Source organism: Gorilla gorilla, chromosome 12 (assembly GCF_029281585.2).
Source record: "Gorilla gorilla gorilla isolate KB3781 chromosome 12, NHGRI_mGorGor1-v2.1_pri, whole genome shotgun sequence".
NCBI lineage: Eukaryota > Metazoa > Chordata > Mammalia > Primates > Hominidae > Gorilla > Gorilla gorilla.
In genome coordinates, this window is record NC_073236.2 from 47339671 (window position 1) to 47362347 (window position 22677).

General features: G+C 48.1%; 1 protein-coding gene across 1 annotated transcript in view; it reads left to right on the forward strand.

The window, feature by feature from the left end:
* Positions 1-22677, forward strand: part of SH3RF3 (SH3 domain containing ring finger 3) — a 372286-nt gene that overhangs the window by 317434 nt on the left and 32175 nt on the right. Inside the window, exon 8 of the mRNA XM_031007935.3 lies at positions 766-1085. Within this exon, the coding sequence (XP_030863795.2) occupies positions 766-1085 (320 nt within the window). The remainder of the gene's footprint in view (positions 1-765; positions 1086-22677) is intronic.

The following is a 22677-nucleotide window of genomic DNA, read 5'->3' on the forward strand; positions in this document are numbered from 1 at the left end:
AGTGGTGGGTGAGCAAGGAAAACTTCATCTGTATTTACAGCCCCTCCTCAACCCTTGCATTACCACCTGAGCTCCACCACCCATCACATTAGCAGCGGCATTAGGTTCTCATAGGAGCGCAAACCTTACTCCACATACTTGGGATCTAGGTTGCACGCTCCTTATGAGAATCTAATGGCTGATGATCTGTCACTGTCTCCCATCACCTCTAGTTGGGACTGTCTAGTTGCAGGAAAATAAGCTCAGGGGTCCTACTGATTCTATGTTATGGTGAGTTGTATAATTATTTCACTATATATTACAATGTAGTAATAATAGAAATAAAGTACATAACAAATGTAATGCACTTGAATCATCCCGAAACCATCCCCTGCCTCAGTCTGTGGAAAAATTGTCTTCCAAGAAACAGGTCCTTGGTGCCAAAATGGTTGGGGACCGCTGAGTTAAAGGACTTCATAGAACTGGGAATGTGCCCATGTTCATGGCAACCTTGGCAAAGCTGTTTTAGCTCCACCTGAGGAAAGGGGTGTTTTGAGCCATGGCAGGGCCCCCTGATCCCTTGGGCTTTGGAAGATAGGAATGCATTTTCAGGGTTTCTTGGCCTGTTTCTCCATCTGTGAAGAGGCCAGGTCTGTCTGGAGAAACTTCAGAGAGAGGCTGTGAGTGCTCGAGGAGGGAGCCTGAGTGTGCATTGCAGCTGCCTGGCAGGCATGGCAAGTTGCAAACTAACCTTTCAACCTGCTGTCTCTCCAACCCCGTCTCCAGCTGCCCACTCTGCAGCCCAGGCTCAGGACCGGCCAACTGCCACCGTGTCACCCCTGCGCACTCAGAACTCTCCATCCCGCCTGCCTGCCACCAGCCTCAGGCCCCACTCGGTGGTGTCCCCGCAGCACAGCCACCAGCCCCCGGTGCAGATGTGCCCACGGCCGGCCATCCCCCTCACATCAGCAGCATCGGCCATCACACCTCCCAACGTCAGTGCCGCAAACCTCAACGGGGAGGCTGGAGGGGGGCCCATCGGTGTTCTGTCCACATCCAGCCCCACCAACACGGGCTGCAAACTAGACGAGAAGAAAAGTGAAAAGGTAAGAGGCCCATCCTGGACGAGCCCTGGGCTCGAGGCCAGCTGCTTACTGTAACTTTTTGGCACTAGATGGCAGTGGCATTTGTGCAATTGAAGCTAGAATGTGGGCTCCAAGTGCCTGCCCCTAGATGAACCAGGCGTGTGACAGAGAGGGAGCCAAACCACCAGAGCAGCTGGTTGGAGAGGAATCAGGCAGGCCTTGGGTGCTGGCAGGGCCATGCAAGTCCAGCTACATTTCTCATGCAAATCAGAAAAAGGTGTCCCCTCTTGAAAATGCCTTAGTTCCATCTGTTGTAAAATCATTGTAATATACTCATTTTGTTAGAACAGGATATTTATTGCCATGTGCTGGGATATTGTAATAATAAATATACAAATCTACGTGTGCAGTGTGAACAGCACCCACTCCCTTCAATATGTCATCCTTGTGCAGTCCACAACCTGTTCCACCATATGGGACAGGCCTGTTTCCTGAGGAGCAATGAGAAGGAACAGGAGAATGCTGACCTGATGGCTGGTGTGTTTTTTAGCTACTCTTTTAGCCATGAAGTGCTGATTTCATAAAAGAAAATCTGGGCCAGGCATGGTGGCTCAAGCCTGTAATCTCAGCACTTTGGGAGGCTGAGGCGGGTGGATCACCTGAGGTCAGGAGTTTGAAACCAGCCTGGCCAACATGGCAAAACCCCATCTCTACTAAAAATACAAAAATTAGCCAGGCATGGTGGCGTGCGCCTGTAATCCCAGCTACCTAGGAGGCTGAGGCAGGAGAATCACTGGAAACCGGGGGGCAGAGCCTGCAGTGAGCCAAGATTGTGCCACTGCACTCCAGCCTGGGCAACAGAGCAAGACTGCATCTCAAAAAAAAAAAAAGAAAAAGAAAGAAAATCTGAGTCCAAGAAACTTGTTCCAGTTGCCACCCTGCTAGACGTTAGATTAACCAGGATGAGAATCCAGACTTCTAAATCAGTGCTGTCCAGCAGAAACATAATGCAAACCTCAAATCTAATTTTAAATTTTCTAGTAGCCACATTTTTAAAAAGTAAAATTAATTTTAAAATAAATTTAAAAGGTGAAATTCATTTTAATAGCTTATTCCATTAAACCTAATATCCAGAATATTATTGTTTCAACATGTAACCTATGTTTTAAAATTGTTGATGAGATATTTTAGTATTTTTTTTTTTACATGAAGTTTTTGGAAGCCCATGTGAAATCCAATAAGCAATTCTCCAGGGCTCAGGGCCCACGCACTGCCTGAGGCTGTATCCCTAGGGCGTTGGGCTGGGTGCTGGGCAAGGAGCCACTCTGTGTATTGGCCTTGCTGCCTGAACGGTTTAGGGATTGTTCTCTCTTGGCATGACTGATTCTGCGGATCTTTTGACATCTTTCCATATAAAATTAGTCTTTGGATCACCCTGGACACTAGATGGTGTGTTCCAGGCAGGGACAGCCTCTCTCTCTTTCTCGAGGACATTGCCAAACCCAGCGCTGACTCGGCGGGCTCTCTGCCCATCACCCTGGAGGCAGGCCCTGCTCCCCTGTCCTCAACATGAGCCGGGAACGCTGCAGACATGGGCCGCACCAGGTTCCGCAGGGCCTCAGCACCTCCTGTGTTGTTCAGTCCAGAGCAGTGGTTGTTCCCGTGCTGACTGGTGTGGCAGAGCCATGCAGCTAGCAAAGCTCAGGTCTGCTCCAGCCTAACAGGGCACCTGGCATGAAGGGCAACAGCTGCTCTGTGTTTTGTGTGTCTGTTTGAAGATCAGTTCAGTCTTGAATCTGTTCCCTTCTACCCTGCAGCCCTTGTTATGAGATGTGGCTGGGTCTCATCAGGAGGGAGAGGTGGGATTCACAGTCCTACCCTCTCACTTAAACATTCTTCCTTCTTCCGAGCTGCTCGGGAACAACCAGGGGCAGACTTGGAAAGTGGGGGCCGTAATAGTTCCTTAAGCATTTCTAGTTCCTTGCCCAAGAATTCCCTCTCTCTAGTTTGTGAAGCAAATGGGACTGGCTTCAATAAGACCATTGCTGAGTGGGTTTCTATGACATTACGTCCTGTACGAATCTACATGGAGGACGATGCTGTTCCCCGTCACCCACCTAAGTGTGAAGCTAATGAACACCAGCTGGGTCTGTTCCTAGCCTGCCTGTTAGACACTTTGTAAATATTTCGCTTTCACTTAAGGTTTATGCCCTCTAACAGTTGTGCTATATCAGCAAAGAACAGTTGAGTCCAGAAGACACCCCAACATCCCTCTTGATGAAAGGCAACATGCAGGGACGCCCTGCCATGCAGGGAAAGCTGCACATACAGTGGCTCAGCCTCCTCCTCCCCTGATAGCTCCCGAGCCTCCATGGGCAAGCAGAAGTGCGTAGGCCACGCTTGGGGCTGGACACATGCTGTGGGAGCAGTCCATGCTGCACTCCAGGCAGGAGGGGAAGTGGTTTTTGTGAGGCCCTGTGAGCTTATGTCCAGAGGTTCAGCAAACCCCAGCAGAGAAGCACATTGCCCTCCCACACATTGTGTGTGCTTTTCATTCCCACCTCTCATAACCAACAAAGACAAGCACTGGTCTACAAAACCACCGTGAACATTTTTCCCATCTGTGTTCCCACTTGAATTTCTCCTAATTTGCAGCAGGGCCCAAGGCATTTACAGCTGCCATTTGCAGCAGAAGAGCAGAGATGATGGTCATTTTAGTCCACTGCTCAGAAGCAAGTGAGCCAGTGTGACCTGCACCAGCAGACTCTGCTGGGCTAGGGGGCTGGAGCCAGCACACTCCCTGCAGGCTGCTTTCTGAGCCCCACCCCGCCATGACTACACTAAACAGGCTTCCTAACTTTGGGCAACTTGATCATAGATGTACACTTGTCTAATTATGGCAAAGGTTTTTTAAAGCATTTGGCAGTATTCTCCAGTCTGTTTCTGTTAAATTTTCTTTGGGAAAAGACAGTGAGCTCCTCACTCCCACATCCCCTGATACATATACCTCAGTGCAGCGCAGTTTCCTAGCGCCAGTGCAGCTAAATTCCACCCAGGCCCTTCCATGCATATACCAGAGAGAAGTCAGGGTTGATACAGCTCCTGGGCACCGTAGAGTAGGGAGTAATTTTCTCGTAGGAGCGTGGGAGATTTACGCGCCATATCCCTGTGTGTGGAGAAGGAAGAAGCCCCAAAACCAGCTCTGTGTTGTATGGTGTCAGTGGCTATGGTCAAGGTCCCAGGAGGCTTGTCCCCAGGAGGCTGGTGCTGGCAGGCTGGTCCCAGGAGGCTGGTCCCTGGGAGGCTGGTGCCAGGAGGCTGGTCCCAGGAGGCTGGTGCTGGCAGGCTGGTCCCAGGAGGCTGGTCCCTGGGAGGCTGGTGCTGGGAGGCTGGTTCTGGGAAGCTGGTGCCAGGAGGCTGGTCCCAGGAGGCTGGTGCCAGGAGGCTGGTCCCAGGAGGCTGGTGCCGGGAGGCTGGTCCCGGGAGGCTGGTCCTTGGGAGGCTGGTCCCTGGGAGGCTATTCCCGGGAGGCTGGTCCCCAGGAAAGTGGTCCCCGGGAGGCTGGTGCTCTGCTGCTATATCCAGGGGGATTGGGCCTTTGAGCTCTGTTCCCTGCGTGGCCCGATGTGGTGTGCAGTCCTCTGGAGATAATACAAGTGCAGACAGAGTGGCAGTTCTTTCTCCAGACCCATTCCTGAACCAGAGCTCCTCTCTGGGCCCAGGCATCTGCCAGCCTATGCAGGAACCTCTCCAGCCTACTCTCCCAGGTCTCTTCCTGCCCACCTGCCTGATCATATTGCTCCCTGCAGGGGCTGCCCTGTTGCCAGGCCCCCAACACCCACAAGTTACACAGTAGAACTCAAATCTGGTTTTAAAAGGTGGTCTTCAGGATTTAAGTTATCCTTTTGCACTTAAAAATGAATTTTGTGCTTGAAACAACCATGGAACACTGCCTATTGTGTCCATCCGTGACAGTTTTCTGGTTTTGAAACTGTGTGAGCACATCAGCACCAGGTGATACGAACCCTCAGGGTACCTAAGTCCAGGGGAGAGTCACCCAGAAGAGAAGGGTGCAGTGGGCTGCATGCAGTTGGCATCCCTAACCACCCGACCGGCCATCACTCAGTCTCTTACTCATGCCCCAATCCCTGACTCATCTGTGTATTGCAAAGAGCATGAGGACGTACCTGGCAGAGCGAAGGCACACGGTTCCTAATGATGGAAAGGTCAACCCTGGCCTGGAGGAGCCAGAGTATAGTACAGGTCACTGTATAGGTAAACAGGCGATTGATTGCAGGAGAGGGTGGGTGATAGACCTGCGTGTGGGAACAGAGGGTCACCGACAAAGGCGCCTGGTCAGCTCAGGTCAAGGGAGACTTCCCGGGGCACAGGTGGGAGGATCCTTGGCTGAGGGTCAGCCTGAGCAGAGGCCAGGGGACATGGCCCGAAGGTGAGGGCCAGGGACGGGAGACGTAGCAGGCAGCCCTGGGAGGGCCTCGTTGCCAACCGCTCAGCACTGCAAAATCTGCAGATGCTGGGCAGGAGGGTGCCATCCTGTAACTTAACTACTTAAATATCCTGTAACTTAAATACTATCGTATAATAATCATATCATATAAAAGTCAGTGCAACTTACATTACATGGTGAGATAAGAGAGAGAAGAAAACAAAGGTACTGCTTAATATACACATTCACACAGACATATTCATAATAAAATAGGAGGAAATACAACAATTACAATCCTCATTTCTGTAGCTGTTCACATGGTCGTGGCTGGTATTTATAATTACTTTGTCTACTATCTAATCTGTATTCCCCTTCCCTTCAGAAAGCGCCTCAGCTGGGCATGGACCCTTACCTGGTGGGGTGACCCAAACCTTCACTCCTGAAGGGTCTGGGCCGTTTTTAGTCCTGTCTGGATTGGGTGGTTATAGTTTTCCATTGACCTCAGGAAGGCTTGAGCATAGGGCATGAGTGGTGCTCCTTGCTTCCTCGGGATTCTGAGCCTCTTGCTGTCCCTGTGCAGTTGACCAAGTCCACACGGTGAGAGCGCTCCCGCCGGCTGCCTGACTTCTGTGGAGCCCTCTCCTTGGTGCTGAGGTTCCCCAAGGCTCTGGCCTGGCCATGAGTTCCACAGCAGCATTCTTCAAATGATCAATCCAGTGGATTGGGACCCACATTTTTATTTAGATTGGATGGGATAAACAGAATGAAACAGGGTAGGATAGATCTTCATGGTGAGCATACAGTAGGGACGGTACACTGGGGAGCTTCTGTGTTGCTGTGTGCGAGTCCTGACATAAAACTTAATTCAAAAACATCTCGAAGCCTTAGGTCGACAACCCCAGCCCATAGAAGGCACCTGGTGATGACTGTAGACTAAAGAGAATTGGAAAAACTGCTGCCAGTAAGTTTTCACTCTCACGACTTATGGGAAATTCTTTATGGGCCAGAAAAAAAAAAGTTAACTCTCTCTTTATGGGTGTGGTAGTTTTAGTTTCAGTGAGTAATAGAATATTGAAACTTGAAAGAGCCTTTAAAGATGTTTTATATTAAACTCTCCATTTTCCATGATGTTCCTGAGGCTTAGAGACCTTCAGAGACTTGCCTGGGGCCACACAGCATCGGCAGTGGAGCTGGCACAGGAATGCTGGCCTCCTGCCTCCTGTGTTGGGTCCAAGTGCTGACTGTGGTGACCTCCCGGTCCCTGGGAGGCCATGGCCTGTCCAGGAGTCCCACAGTGAGACATCCAGGATAGCGGCTGGCAGGAGACCATGAGGTTGGCCTTGGGGGGAGAAAGGGCCCTAGGTGTCTGCCTTCTGGGTCCACGTTGTACCCAACCACAGCCAGAACCCATGCAACAATGAATCACTTACCAGTCCATGTGGATGACCGACATAATTAAGACTCTGCAAACCCAATTTGGTCTGAAAGGAACAGAGGACCTGACAGAATGACCCATAATGACAGCAGCAAGGCCTGGTCTGGGGCGTGGAGTCTGTGGGACACATGTGTGCACCCACCCATTAAATATATGTATATCTCATATATGTGTGTTACATATGGCATATACACTCATTATATAGGAGTGTGATTATATTTTTAATGAAACCCCAGGAACATCCAATCTGAAGAAATCTTGAGGATGAAGCTCTTTTGAGTAGCCAGGCAGCTCTCTCTAAAGTGAAGAATCGCTGGCTTATAAATGTATTTCCTCTCGAGTGGAGGCACCCTGCAATAGGTAGACCCTTACTCGTCTATCCCAGTTCTGTCGACAGGCAGCCTGGGAAGCCAGCTGCTGCCAGCCCTCATCCCAGCTTCTCCAGGTTTACCAGTGCCATTCACTTCCGAAGTGACAGCTACACTCTGCTGGCACAGGCTGGCTGCATGCTCCCACCAACCAGGGTGAGGAGGGGCCTGCTGTCACCTGCACACACTGGCATGAGAGGTAGAAGGGGCTGGATCTGACCTCACCCAGAACTGATTCACCCACATGGGAACCATCATGCAGGTCTTAGGGGAGACCTGCCCCGCAGCCTGCTCACGGAGCCCCTTGGCCCATGCTCTGTCATCAGGTGCAGCCACAGTCTGATGCATCCCTGGGCTCCCAGGCCCACTGGGGGCTTGGGAACCTCAGGTCTGCCCCATAGCAAAGTCACTGAAGAGTCTCATGGTCAGTCATGGGCCATGGAAACCGCCTCCGCCCTGACCACTCGTGCCTGGCAGCTCTGCTGGCTAGTGGCACTGGCGCTGGCTGGGCAGAAGGGGTCGCAGAGTCAGCCCCGTGTGGCTGGGAGCACCGGCGACTCCAGGTCCTCTTCCTGTTCCCCTATTGTCAGGCTGCCTTCCGAGGGATAAGGGGAGCCGGCATGTGCGGCTGAAAATGAACCCATCCTGAAAGCGTGAATCCCAGCTGCCAAAAAACATTTTGAAGTTTTCCAGACAGCCTTTTTTGGAAGGCATAAACTGCTGGAGCATCACTTCACTGGTGACAGGAGTGGCAACCTTTCTCTAAGTTAGGAATGTCCCGTCAGAGCACAGGCCCTCAGTGGGGCAGGGCAGTGGCCCAGCCTGGTCTGAGCAGAGGTCAGTGGTGGCCTGGAGGCTTCTCTTGTTATCTGCGCCCTCCCAGGACAGCAAGTGAGGCTGGCTGTCCCCAGTTCTCCTGTAGAAACTCCTTGGCCTCTGCATTGGGATGAGACTTATGGATCTCAGCGTGGTTGTGAGTGCTGGTGACCCTTTCAGGGTACAAATGTGGACATGAAGTCTAGAGAGGCAAGGTGACCTGCCCAAGGCCACACAACGAGTAGGGCACTGGGAATGAAACCAGGCTCCATGGTACCCACAAGTGCCCACTCCCCATTCTCTGCTACTGCTAGTCAGCTTCTCTTCTGGGGAGAATAGCCTAGGGCTCATGCTGCTGAGCCTTCAGAAAGTGGCAGGGACGAGGGAAGGAGCACAGTCATCTCAACAGCGAGTGAAGCTTGAATTTGGAGGAGGAAGACACAGTGGATTAATCAGCATGGAGGGTGGACCTGGGGTCAGCTGCCTAGTGTGAATCAATCTCCTGTTTACCAATTATGTGACTTCGAGCAAGTTTCTCCACCTTCCATGCCTCAGTTTCCACGTCTGTGAAATGGGGATGATAGCACCTACCACCCTGAGTTGTTGGGAGGAGTAAATTTAGTTAGTTTGACAAATGCATAACATAGTATTTAGAACAAAAGTATTAGAAATTATTATTAAGAATTTGATAGTTAATTGAAGTCTGGATCCTAGAAGAATTAAATGGTCCATACAGATGTAAAACTTACATCCCTGAGGCTTCTCTAAAAGATCAAAGGAGGGGTTAATTTTGTTATATGAACAATGAAGGGAACTCAAGAAAACTATTATTCAGAAGTAGGGTTTCAACTGCAAAGCATTAAACCAAAATGCATTTTTAAAATAGTAATACACTTTAGAAAATGAAAAGGATTTGTAAGTCATGTGTAATAGTTGTGAGGGTTCTGCCACCCTCCCCAAAGGGCACTGACTAATAACGAGTAACTAATCAGGATTACTGTGAAATCCTACACTCTAGTGCCACATGAGCTGAACAAGCAAGCGATGCGTGTGACAGTGTGGCTGGGGTGAGCGATGCACACACTGCATGGCCGGGAGCCCCTGGCACAACTCAATTCCCACGTTAAGTCTAGATTCTCTTCTGCAAAATTCTACTGCTGTGACTGCCTTCTTTTTCAACTGATATATTCTCACAGTGCTTTCAAAGACATGGGATTTTTTTCCAGCCGTCCATGCCCAGAAAAACTCAGTGATGGCATCAGTTCAGAAGAAAAACAAGTGCACGCCCCATAAACTACATCAGAAGGTAATGCCCACACATCGGACCCAGCCGTCTGTCCCCCCCCCAGAAGGCAACAAAGTCAGCATGGCGGGGCATCTCTGAACATTCCACAGCACTTGCCAGCGCTCTCCATTTTGGTCCCATAACTGAGGGAAATGCCGAGAAAGAACAGAGAGTGCTGGGTTCGGCATTCTATTTGTTGTGGTTTTATTTTGTTTTTTCAGGCACTCAGGCCATGTGGTGCGGGAGCCGGGGAGGGCACTCTGTAACCTCAACGGAATAAGACGGCTTCCTACCATCATCTCCCTCTAGGGGAAGTCACTCCTGGGACAGTTTGGTTTTTATTCACCTGATAAGCTATGTGCTTGCTTAAATTCCTTCCAGGCCGCATCTTAATACATTACAGGACACATTTGTATATAGCATGAGAATGAAACTCATTAATCTTTTCAGAGGATTCACACTCTGTCTGGATCTCAAATAGAACCAATAGGTCAACTTCATGAAAATGTTATTGCTATAGGATTTCTTTGTAAGACCAGCAGAAATGGCTAGATTTATGGCTTCATCACCTGCCTTCTAACTCTTATTTATTCTCTCTTTCACTTTAAGGTCACCTTACAACTCCTCTAGATTTCAGTTTATTTAGTGTGAAAATGGGAATAATGTCTTTTTCTACTCATGGAAATACTATCAAAATTAATTATTGGTTTGTATCAGTCATGGGTCTCCAGAGAAACAGAACCAGCAGGAGACAGAGAGAGAGAGAATTTATTTATTTTAAGGAATTATGCGACTGTGGAGGCTGGCAAGCCTGAATTCTGTGGGGCAGCCCAGCAGGCTGGACCCTCAGTCAGGAGTTGCTGTGCAGTCTTGAGGCAGAAAATCATTGTCCACAGGATGCCTGTGATTGCTCTTAAGGCCTTCAGCTGATTGGGCGACGCCCACCCACATTATCAAGGTATGTACTTTCAGTAATCTCTTTTACTTAAGGTAAACTGGCTGTAGATATTAACACATTTGCCAAATGCCTTCATAGCAACATCTAGATTAGTGTTTGCTCAAACAACTGGGTACCTGCCTAGCCACACTGACATAAAACTCACCATCACCGTCCATCCTTTGTCAGCTTGACATCTCCCTAAGCTATACTTAGTTTCCACATAAAGACAAAAGCAAAGTCATACTTCTGCCTAATATGATACAACAAGCCTGACTACACCAAAAGTGCATGCGTCCTTCCCAGAAGAGGATTCAGAGTCTTTGAGTGATGCTTCGTCTTCTTGATATCTTGTAACTTAAATACTATCATATAATAATCATATCATATAAAGTCGTGCAACTTATATTACATGGTGAGATAAGAGAGAGAAGAAAACAAAGGTACTGCTTAATATACACATTCACACAACATATTCTTAACAAAATAGGAGGAAATACTTACAACAGTTACAATCCTCATTTCTGTAGCTGTTCACATGGTCATGGCTGGTATTTATAATTACTTTGTCTACTATCCAATCTGTATTCCCCTTCCCTTCAGAAAGCGCCTCAGCTGGGCATGGACCCTTACCTGGTGGGGTGATCCAAACCTTCATTCCTGAAGGGACTGGGCCATTTTTAGTCCTGTCTGGATTGGGTGGTTATAGTTTTCCATTGACCTCAGTCACGGGGCATTGTGATTGAGAGCGCGCTAGGAGACACCCCAAGGGATCTCCTGTATCCCAGACATGCTCTTGCCCATGTCCACTATGGAGTGCGGTCCAGTTTCCCACGGTGGTCAGGATCAGTCACCCCAGCCGGCACAGTAGTTCCCGTTCTTGCCTTTGATTCTAAGCCACAAGGATCCCAAAGCGGCTGAGTGGCAGTCTTGAATTCCAGCTCAGTGGAATCATTGTCGTGTTTCCTGGTGGCAACATTCCTCCCCCTGGAACCAAGACCTCTAGACTAGTAGAACATAATGTTGTGAGAACAAGAAGCAGACATTTTGCTAGTGGATTACTAGGGGTCATAGTGAGTGGTGCTTCTCCCATTTCTGCCCCATGATTCCTGGGCCCATGAGTCCTGGCTGTAGGAGAAATAGCACCATATATTTGATGCTGATTCAGAGCATACCCAGCCTTCTGGAGAATATTGTCCCAGCCCTGCAAGGGACTGTCACCCAGCTGGTGCTGTAACTGAGTCTTCAAAAGGTCATTCTACATTCTGTCAAGCCAGCTGCCAGCATGATGGGGAACATGGTAGAGCCAGTGAGTTCCATGCACACGAGCCCATTGCTGCACTTCATTTGCTATGGAGTGAGCTCCTCAGTCAGAAGCAGTGCTGTGTGGAATACCGTGATGGTGGCTAAGGCATTCTGAAGTCCATGGATATTCACTTTGGCAGAAGCACTGTGTGTAGGGAAGACAAATCCATATCTAGAGTGAATAGTATCTATTCCAGGAAGGACAAAACACCATTGCCCCTTCCTTGATGGAGGTGGTCCAAGGTAGTCACCTTGCCCGCAGGTGGATGCTGACCATCTCAGGGAGTAGTGACATGCTGGGGACTCACTGTTGTTCTCTGCTGCTGGTGGATTGGACACAGTGGTAGCCGTAGCCAGGTTGGCCATGGTGAGTGGAAATCCATGATGCTGAGCCCTTGCATCACCTCCATCCACAGTGGCCACTCTGTTCATGGGTCCACTGGGCAATGACAGGAATGGCTGAGGAAAGAGGCTCAGTCATTGACTGTGCTCCACAGAATCCCATCTGTGGAATTACTAAAGTCCTCCTCTGCTGAGGTCACCCTTTGGTGAGCATTTAAATGGCACACAAATTTCACCACGTTTTCCCATTGAAAGAGGTCTTTTCACATGCGCTTTTCCAATTTCCTTGTCACCAATTTTCCAATTATGTTTCTCGCAAGTCCCTGACCAACCAGCCAAACCATCGGCCACAGCCTACGAATCATTAAACAATCACACTTCTAGCCACTTCTCCTTCCAAGCAAAGTGCACAACCAGGTGCACTCCTCAAAGTTCTGCCCACTGAGAGGCTTTCCCTTCACTGCTGTCCATCAGGGATGTCCCAGAGAGGGGCTGCAGTGCCGCAGCTGCCCACTTTCAGGTGGTGCCTGCATATGGTGCAGAACCATCTGTGAACCAGGCTCAAGTCTTATCTTCCTGTGTGATCCTATGGAACTGCCCAGGAGGCCACAGGTGCAGGCTGGGAGAGAGAAGGCAGCATAGCAGGAGTGGTGACCATGGGCATTTTAGGCCACTTCCTCATGTAACTTACTGGTGCCTTCGGGACCTGCTCTAACCCGATCATGTGTCCACCCTTCCATTTGGTCATGGAATGCTGCTGTGCACGCCCAGCTTTATGCTTGGTGGGTCAGATAACACCAGTTCACAGTGGGCAGCTCTAGTTGCATGGTAATTGGTGGCTCATGGTCAAGCATTTAGTCTCTACCAAGGCCCAGTGGCAGACCAAGAACTATCTCTCAGAAGGAGAGTAGTTGTCCTTGGAAGACAGCAAAGGCTTGCTACAAAATCCTAAAGACCTGGGCTGTGATTCACCTGCCAAAGGCCCCACATAGCATCCCTGTCTGCCACAATAGTGCCTCAGGCACCACTGGATCTACTGGGTCATGTGGCCCAAGTGGTAGAGCATCTTTCACAGCAGCCTGGACCTGTTGCAGAGCCTTTTTTTGTTCTAGGTCCTACTCAAAACTATCAGTTTCGGGGGTCACTTAATAAATAGGCCAAATTAGTACACCCATCTGAGGAGGATGTTTTCTCTAAAAATTCAAAGAGCCCCACTCACCTTTTTAACTCTGGCTATAGGAGGAGCTAGATGCAACCACTTTTTCTCCACCTTACAAGGGATGTCTCAATGTGCCCCCACACCACCAAACCCCTAGAAATTTCACTGAGGTAGAAGGCCTTTGAATTTTAATTCGATTTATTTCCCATCCTCTGACATGCAGGTGTCTTACCAACAAATCTAGAGTAGTTGCTACTTCTTGCTCACTAGGTCCAGTCAGCACAAGGCCATCAATGTCATGGGCCATCTCGTATGACATCTTGAGGAAGGCAAAGGTGATCACCATCCCTGCAAACTATTTTGTGACACAGAGTTGGAGAATTGATCTACCCCTGAGGTTCATTGCTGGCCTTGCCTGCTGAAAGCAAACTGCTTCAGTCTTAACTAACAAAAAAAGCATTTGCCGGATTAATCACTGCATATCAGATACCAAGAGGTGTGGTGGATTAATTTGCTTAAACAATGAAACCATACTGGTACGGCATCTGCAGTTGGAGTCACCACCTGGTTAAGCTTATGATAATCATCTGTCATTCTCCATGATCCATCTCTCTTCTGACCGGCCAAACAGGAGAGTTGAATAGGGATGTGGTGAGAATTACCACCCCTGTATCCTTCAAGTCTTTGATGGTGGCACTAATCTCTGCAGTACCTCTAGGAATGCATATTGCTTTAGTTTTACCATTTTCTGAAATAGAGGCAGGTTAGTGGCTTCCACTGGCCTTTCTTGCATAACAGCCCTCTCTCCACAGGTCAGGAAACCAATGTGAGGATTCTGCCTGCTGCTGAGTACGTCTAGGCTAATGATGCATTTCAGAACTGGAGAAAACCCACAGGATGGGTTCAGGGGCATATTGAACTGTTGTGAGAAGGACATGAGATAAAACTCCACTCCACTGATCACCTGTGCTCCATAAGCCCGTCCCTGACTGGCAGACCATAGTGACGTTTGGCTCTTGTCAACTTAGGGTCAGTTCAGATCCAGTGTCCAGCTGTCCCTGAAAAGTCTGATTATTTTCTTTTCCCTAATGCGCAGTCACCCTGTTAAGGTAGATCCCTTTGGGGAAGCCTGGGAGAAAGATTAACAGTGTAAGATTTTGGTATGGCCCTGGGGTCTTTCCTCAAGGAGACCTAACCTGTAAATTCAAGGGATTCTGAGTCTGTAAAGTAGCTCAAGTCTGGGAATTGATTGAAGGGTTGCGACTCTGTTTTGTGATTCAAGTTATACTTCTGTTCACTAGACCTAGAACTCTTCTGTTTATACAGCTCAAGTAAGAATTTAGTAGACAGCCCATCTATTTCTCTTCCAGGAATATAATGGACTGCCAGTTGCCAGTTGATTACTGCCTTGACTGTGCTGTCTGTTTTGGTAACTTGTCTCACGGTATTACCACCTGGTCGGCCTTGTCTTTGGTAATTATGTGCCACCATGTGGGCCCTGCCCCCCTTGCTCTGGGACCCAGTCACTTCCAGGTTTCCCAGTTCCATGGCCATAGTTCCACTGCAAGGTCCGGCCTGTGGAGAAGTGTGACTCCAGAGCTTTTCAAGGGTGCGAGGACTCCCCTCACACATCTGTTTCTCATAGTCATGGTGAAAGGCGTGTCCTCTGGACCCTCCTGGGGTGGGAGGAAATATTAGTTACTTCCAATTTCTGATTATTGTGCAACTTGGTAACAAACAGGGACTCTGGAAGCAATGGGGAAGAAGCCATCAGACCCTGAGGCTCACAAAAGAGGAGATGTTCATGTTTGTTTCCGCTGCAGTCAAGCTACCCAAAGTTTTTAACACCTTGGAGAGACCTGGCTGCAAATGTTTGTTTTAGGAACATGCTAAGACCATGGAGAATGATGCTCCTGTGACATGGAGAGATGCAAGGGAATTGTCCCTCAGTGGAGGCCCCTTTCTCCCTGTCACAACTGATTCCCTCAGCTGGGCTTTCAGGACTCTGCCAGAGGTGGTATAGACAGGGCAGGGGTGAACATTTAGAGTCTTCTCTTAGAAAGAGGCACCCGTACAAAGTGTGCCTGGCAAGAGGTCACCAGGAGAGGAAGGATAGACCCTCACTCGGGAGGGTCCCCAATTCACAGAACATAGCTCTAGAAAGGAGAACAGATGGCATCTGTGCTGGTAGACCTGCCAGCCCCCACACTGCCAGCAGGCCGGGCTGCAGCATTTTTACAGGGGATCATTCAGTTTCTTCTAAAATACTTCCAGGGACAAGAGCTCACCACTTAATGAGGGGGCTTGTTTTATGGCTGGACTGACCTATTAAAAGATTCATCCTCTTGTCGGGCAAAATCTACAGAGTCTACACACATAGATATACATCCACACACAAATATACACACATTCATACATATACATACACATGTACAACATGAACTCACGTACAACGTGAACACATACAAATAACATTCACATGCAATAAGCATATTTATGTATATATATCTACATGAATACATAACAAAAATACACATACAAACATGACTACATGTACACACATTCGCGTGCATATAAAATACATGTGCACACATGTAAACATCTGTACACATATACAGATGCATACACAAATACATACGTGCATACATAGCCTCGCATACATACACATCCTGCAGAGTTGATCCACTTCTGCCAATTCTGCTCCTTCACCATCGATTTCCTCTTCTAAAAATAGCCCTTCTGATATTGGAAGTCATCCTTCCAAGACTTTTTTTAAAGAGACTTTATTTTTAGAGCAAATTTAGGTTCACAGAAAAATTGAGCAGAAAATGCAGAAAGTCCTCATATACTCCCTGCTCCCACACATGCACAATCTCTTCTACTATCAGTGGTCTACACCAAAGTGGTACATGTGTCAGGACTGATGAACCTACCTTGACACATCATTACTCAATGTCCGTAGTTTACGTTAGGATTTACTCTTGGTGTTATCCAAAATCTATGGATTTTGACAAATGTATAATGACATGTGTCCAGCATTATAGTATCATACAGGATAGTTTGACTGCCCTAAAAATCCTCTGTGTTCTCCCGGTTGATCACTCTTTCCCATCTAACTCCTGGCAACCACTGACCTTTTTACTGCCTTCATAGATTTGCCTTTTCTAGATTGCTATACAATTGGAATCATACACAATGTTGTAGCCTTTTTGCATCGGCTTATTTTATTTAGTGATGTGCATTTACGTTTCCTCCATGTCTTCTCATAGATTAGTAGCTCAGTTCTTTTTAGCACTGAATAATATTCCATTGTCCAGATGTACCACAGTTTATTTATCCATTTACTTACCAAAGGACATCTTAGTTGCTTCTCAGTTTTGGCAGTTATGAATACAGCCGCTATAAACATCTTGTGTGGGTTTTTATATGGACATAAATTTGGATAAATACCAAGAAAGGAGATTGCTAAGAGTATGTAAGAGTATGTGCTGAGGTCGGTAAAAGTACATTTAGTTTTGTAAGAAACTGCCAACTCTCTTCCAAAGTGGCTGCACCATTTTGCTTTCCTACCAGCAATGAATGAGAATTCTCATTGCTTCATATCCTCACCAGCATTCAGTGTTGTCAGTGTTTTGGATTTTGCCATCCTAATAGTTATGTAGTGGTCTCTCATTGTTATTATACTTTGCAATTCCCTAATGACACCTGTATTAGGCCATTCTTGCACTGCTATAAAGAAATACCTGAGACTGGGTAGTTTATAAAGAAAAGAGGTTTAATTGGTTATGGTTCTGCAGGCTCTACAGGAAGCATAGCAGTTTTTACTTCTGGGGAGACCTCAGGAAGCTTCCAATCATGGCAGAAGACAAAGAGGGAGCAAAGAGTCTCACATGGCAGGAGCAGGAGCAAGAGGGGAGGGAGGAGGTGCTATACACCTTTAAACAATCACATCTCATGAGAACTCACTCACTGTCACGGGGAGAGCACCAAGGGGATGGTGCTAAATCATTCGTGAGAGATCTACTTCCATGATCCAATCACCTCCCACCAGACCCCACCTCTAACACTGGGGATTACAATTAAACATGAGATATAGTGGGGACACAGATTCAAACCATATCAACATATAATGCTGAGCATCTTTTCATATGCTTATTTGCTACCTGTACATCTTTTTTTTTTTTTTTTTTTTTTGAGATGGAGTCTCGCTCTGTCGCCCAGGCTGGAGTGCAGCAGCGCGATCTCAGCTCACTGCTGCAACCTCTGCCTCCCAGGTTCAAGCGATTCTCCTGCCTCAGCCTCCCGAGTAGCTGGGACTACAGGCGCATGCCACCACACCCAGCTAATTTTTTGTATATTTAGTAGAGACGGGGTTTCACCGTGTTAGCCAGGATGGTCTTGACCTCCTGACCTCATGATCTGCCCGCCTCGGCCTCCCAAAGTGCTGGGATTGTAGGCGTGAGTCCTGCGCCCAGCCTGTATATCTTTTTTAATGAGATGTCTGTTTAGATCTTTGCTGAGTTTTTAATTGGGTTGTTTGTTTTCTTATAAAGTTTTAAGAGTTCTTTGTACATTTTAGGTATACCGTAGTGGTCTTTTGCAAATATTGTCTCTCAGTCTGTGACTTGTTTTCTCATTCTCTTGCAGTATCTGTTTCAGAGCACAGGTTGTTAATTTTCATGGAGCCCAATTTATTAACTATTTCATGATTGTGTCTTTGGTGTTTTATCTAAAAAGGCACCGCTAAGCCTAAGGTCCTCTAGATTTTTCCTTATGTTATCTTGTAGGAGTTTCATAGTTTTGCATTTTACATTTAGGTCCACAATTCATTCTGAGTGTGTGCGTGTGTGTGTGTATATCTGTGTGCATGTCTATACTTGTGCATGTGTGTATCTATATGTGTGTATGTCTATATGTGTGTATGTGTATGTATATGTGTGCATGTCTATACATGTGCATGTGTGTATATGTTTGTGTGTATATGTGTGCATGTGTTTATGTGTGTCTATATGTGTATGTATGCATGTATGTGTGTCTGTATATCTGTGTGCGTGTGTGTATGTCTTCATACTCTGTGAAAGAGAGAAAGAGGCTGCATATTTAAAGGGTTGGGCTGAGAACCCTCCTGCTCTGCTGGTGGAAATGTAAAATGGCACAACTACTTGGGAAAATAGTTCAGCAATTTTTTAAGAAGTTAAACATGCCACCTATCACTCAGCCATTCCACTCCTAGGAGAAGAGACACACAGGCCTACACAAAGGCTCCTGCATGAGGGATCCGTAGCAGCTTTATTTGTGACAGCCTCAGACTGGAAATGGCCCAGATGTCAATCAGCTGATGAATGCATGCACAGACAGTGGCTCAACTCTGCAAAGGGGCACCACCCAGCAAGAAAAAGAAACCAGCTGCTGATACACACAGCAATGGAAGGGAAGCGCAAAATCGGTCAAGAGCCAGACAGAAAGCAGAATAGCCACTGGAGGGTCCCATGTCTATAAAACTTTGGAAAATGCACACCCATGTTTAGTGACAGAAAGCAGCTCAGGGGTTTCCTGGGGACTGGAAGAAGCCCTGGAAGGACGGCAGGATTGCGGGGCCTGGGCCCACCGTGAGGGCAGCGGCAATGCACATCGCCCAGATGGTGGGGCTGCTGCAGGGGGATCTTCTATGTCAAAACTTGTCAAATATATATTTGTAAAAGTTAAGACAGCACTTTATTTTGAAAAAGAACATCATGTATTTTTGTGAGTATATAGATTTTAGAGCCAGAAGAGAGGACGAGCATGATTTCCATATCTATTTGAGAATGAGCGTTTGAAGCAGCTCGTCTCTGATTTAATCCTGCTGCGCACTTTTTGCCTGATCTGACCGTTCTGCAGTCCCCTGGCAGCAGTCAGGACAGGCTGCACACGCAGAGGAACAGAGCCAGGCTGAGCACCCTCCGCCCTCATTCACCTCCCTCACAGACCTCAGATGCCCGTAGCCAGCTGCACCAACACCCCAGGGCAGAGTCCTGTGAACATTCTCCACCTCCATGCGGGCTGCTGGGTCAGAGGCAGAGAGACCCTGGAGGACCTCCTCAGAGCAGAAAACATTTCAGCCCAGAAGTGACACACATCACATTTGCCCACAAAGGTTCCCACAACTCACTAATCAAAACTAGCTAGATACGGTCATGTGTCACTTAAAGGGAATACGTTCTGAGAAAGGCGTCGTTTGGTGATTTTGTCTTGTGAACATCACAGAGTGGACTCACACAAACCTAGATGGCACAGCCTGTGACACACCTAGGCTGTGTGGTGTAGCCTCTGGCTCCTAGGCTAAAACCTGCACAGCATGTGAACTGTGTTGAACACCATAGGCAACTGTAACACAGCGGCAAGTACCATGTGTCTAAACATAGCTAAACATAGGAAGGGGAATGTGTTGCACTGTGATGTTATGACAGCTGCGACATAGTAGGCAACATGAATTTTTCAGTTTCATTGTCATCTTTATAAGACCCCCATTGTGGTCTGTCATTGACCAAAACGTCCTTATGTAACACATCATGCTGCTTGGTCCCACTGGATCTTGGGGCAGGAAGCAAAATGTTTCCATGCGCCTGGCAAGAAGCGAGCACAAATGATGACCAGTCAGGATAAGAAGGAAGTTAGGCCCGGTGTGGTGGCTCACGCCTGTAATCCCAGCACTTTGGGAGGCCGAGGCTGGTGGATCATTTGAGGTCAGGAGTTTGAGACCAGCCTGGCCAACATGGTGAAACCCTGTCTCTATTAAAAATTAAAAAATTAGCCGGGCATGGTGGCGGGCACCTGTAATCCCAGCTACTCAGGAGGCTGAGGCAGGTTAATCGCTTGAGCCCGGGAGGTGGAGTTTGCAGTGAGCCAAGATCGCGGCAATGCACTCCAGCCTGGGCAACAAAGCAAGACTCTGTCTCAAAAAAAAAAAAAAAAAAAAAAAAAAGTTAAATTCAGAGCTGCTTCTCATGGTGACGTTTTCAACCCTCTACAGCTTTGATACTGGAACTGCCTTCCCAGTTAGTGGTGGTCTCCTGGGGCTACTAGATGCATGTCAAGCTCAAGGTCTTTTAAAGGGCCCCAGCCACCAGTCTTGGCTCAGGAGGCTATGGGAGCAGGGCCAGGCATGTAAGCTGAGAACACAGGCTGTGCAGGGCCTGAGGTGTGGCTTTGCACCTTGCAACCCATGCCATGCCTTTCTTCTCCACCCCAAGAATGTGGGCCCCCTGCAGCATTCCACAGCCCGTGCTTACACAGCGTATTTCTTCTGTGCATTGTGCATTATCCCAGAATATTCCTGGATGAGTGAGAATTTATCAGGAGGGAAGGGCCTGGATCTAACTAATCCCTGAAGACACCACCTCACTGTGTCCTCCACTCTGTATCCTGGGGTGTGTGGCATACGGCTGGGCCCCTGTGGCCCTTTGCTAGCCCCAGTGCTTTGCTTTGGGGCCAGAACTGCCTGCCTGGTCTGTTGGTTTTCCATGCATGCATCTGCTGCTCTGTCGAGGAAGGGTTTGACAGTAATGCCTGTTGTGCAGGGGTCACACTAATGTGTGCAGTGGGATGGTCTTCTGTGGCCTAATTTCATCAAAGCACAAAACTTAGGCTGCCTAGAAAATAACAGTTAATGTGTCCTCTGTGTGTGACTTCTCCTAGGTGGGCTGGCAATGGGAGCTGGGCCCCAGTGGCTCAGAGTGACTGAGCACTGGTCTTGTGTACTTCTGATTAAGGACAAATCCACAAGCTCCAGAAACCCAACAAGCAAATAGTAATAAGTCTGGCAGAACGCTGAAAAGCTTAACCATTATGTTTTTGCTGAACAAAAGAACCCCCAGATCTCATGAAGAAAAGCCAGAAAACCGTGCTTTTCCTCAGAAGGTAGATCCGAATTTTTCCGGTTGTTGGTTATGTGTGCAGCTTGGGGCCAGGCGTTTGTCCACTGCAACCACAACCTCAGACATTCTTCTGTGGGGGTCTGAGCCTGGACAGCAGTGTTCTCAGAGCACTTTCCAGGACATGCGAGCTGTAAGATGAATCCATGAGCAGATATGCTTGATCCCGCAAGCTGGAGTTACTTAGTGTTGATCATTTCACTCTTCGTGCGTCCTGTCTGAGGGTTAGCTGAGCCCGTTCTGGTGGTGGGCAACCACAGAGCTGTCTTCTGGCTAATGAAGACAAAGCCACCTTCTCAACTACAAGGATTCCTTGTCCCTTCTGGGGTGGCTGGGGTGGCCCTGTCTCCTCACCAAAGGCTCCTGGGACCTCACTACGTAAAGAGATGAGATTACTTTGGAATGACTTATTTCCTCATCAATAAGTGATGGGAGTTAGAAGGATGACCCACAGCACCCAGCAGCTCTAGCCACATGTGAAATCCATACTTGCATTTCGGGTAGACTCCTGCTCCATCTGGAAAAGATCATCTTTTCCAGAGTTTTGCTGGATCTCAACAAGTCCCTGGAAGCACCTTGTCAATCTTTGGTTCTCAGAATTTGCCTTTCCTTATTGCACATCTGGGGAGACACCACCCACTTGAGTGTAGTTGCCCTCTGGTCATTCATTTATTATTCATCTATTGACTTAACAAAATATTTGTGGAGCACCCACTTTGGGACAAGCCCTGGCTCAGTACTCTACGTCCAGAGCTGAACAAGGCAGTCTGGAGGAGGACAGGCAGTTACACCAAGCTCCCTGGACTGGCTCTGACAGTGCCACACATGGGGTGCCTGGAAACTGCTGTGGCCCGGGCTGGTGGAGGATGGGTCATCACAGAAATAGCAGAGCCAGAGGTGCAGATGTGCAGGAAGTAGAGGCCTCAGCTCAGCCACCCCTGTTCCACAGGCCACAGCTTAGTGAGACCCTTTACAGGGAAGTCAGCTCACAGCAAACAAAGGGTGCTGACATTTCATTCCTTCTTCCTCATGATAAGAAATCTCTTCTGTTGCCTGAGGCAGAGTCAGTGTATTAGTCAATTTTCACACTGCTGTAAAGAAATTCCAGAGACTAGGCTGGGTGCGGTGGTTCACGCCTGTAATCCCAGCACTTTGAGAGGCCGAGGAGGGCAGATCACTTGAGGTCAGGAGTTCGAGACCAGCCCAGCCAACATGGTGAAACCCCATCTCCACTAAAAACACAAAAATTAGTTGGGTGTGTTGGCAGGTGCCTCTAACCCAGCTACTTGGGAGGCTGAGAATCACTTGAACCCAGGGGGCGGGGTTTGCAATGAGCCGAGATCGTGCCATTGCACTCCAGCCTGGGTGACAGACTCTGTTAAAAAAAAAAAAAAAGGAAATTAATACCTGAGACTGAGTAATATATAAAGGAAAGAGGTTTGATTGACTCTCAGTTTCAGCTGGGGGTGCCACAGGAAACTTACAATCATGGCGGAAGGCAAAGGGGAAGCAAGCACCTTCTTCACAAGGCGGCAGGAGAGAGAAAAGAAAGTGAAGGGGAAGAATCCTCATAAAACCATTGGATCTCATGAGAACTCACTCACTA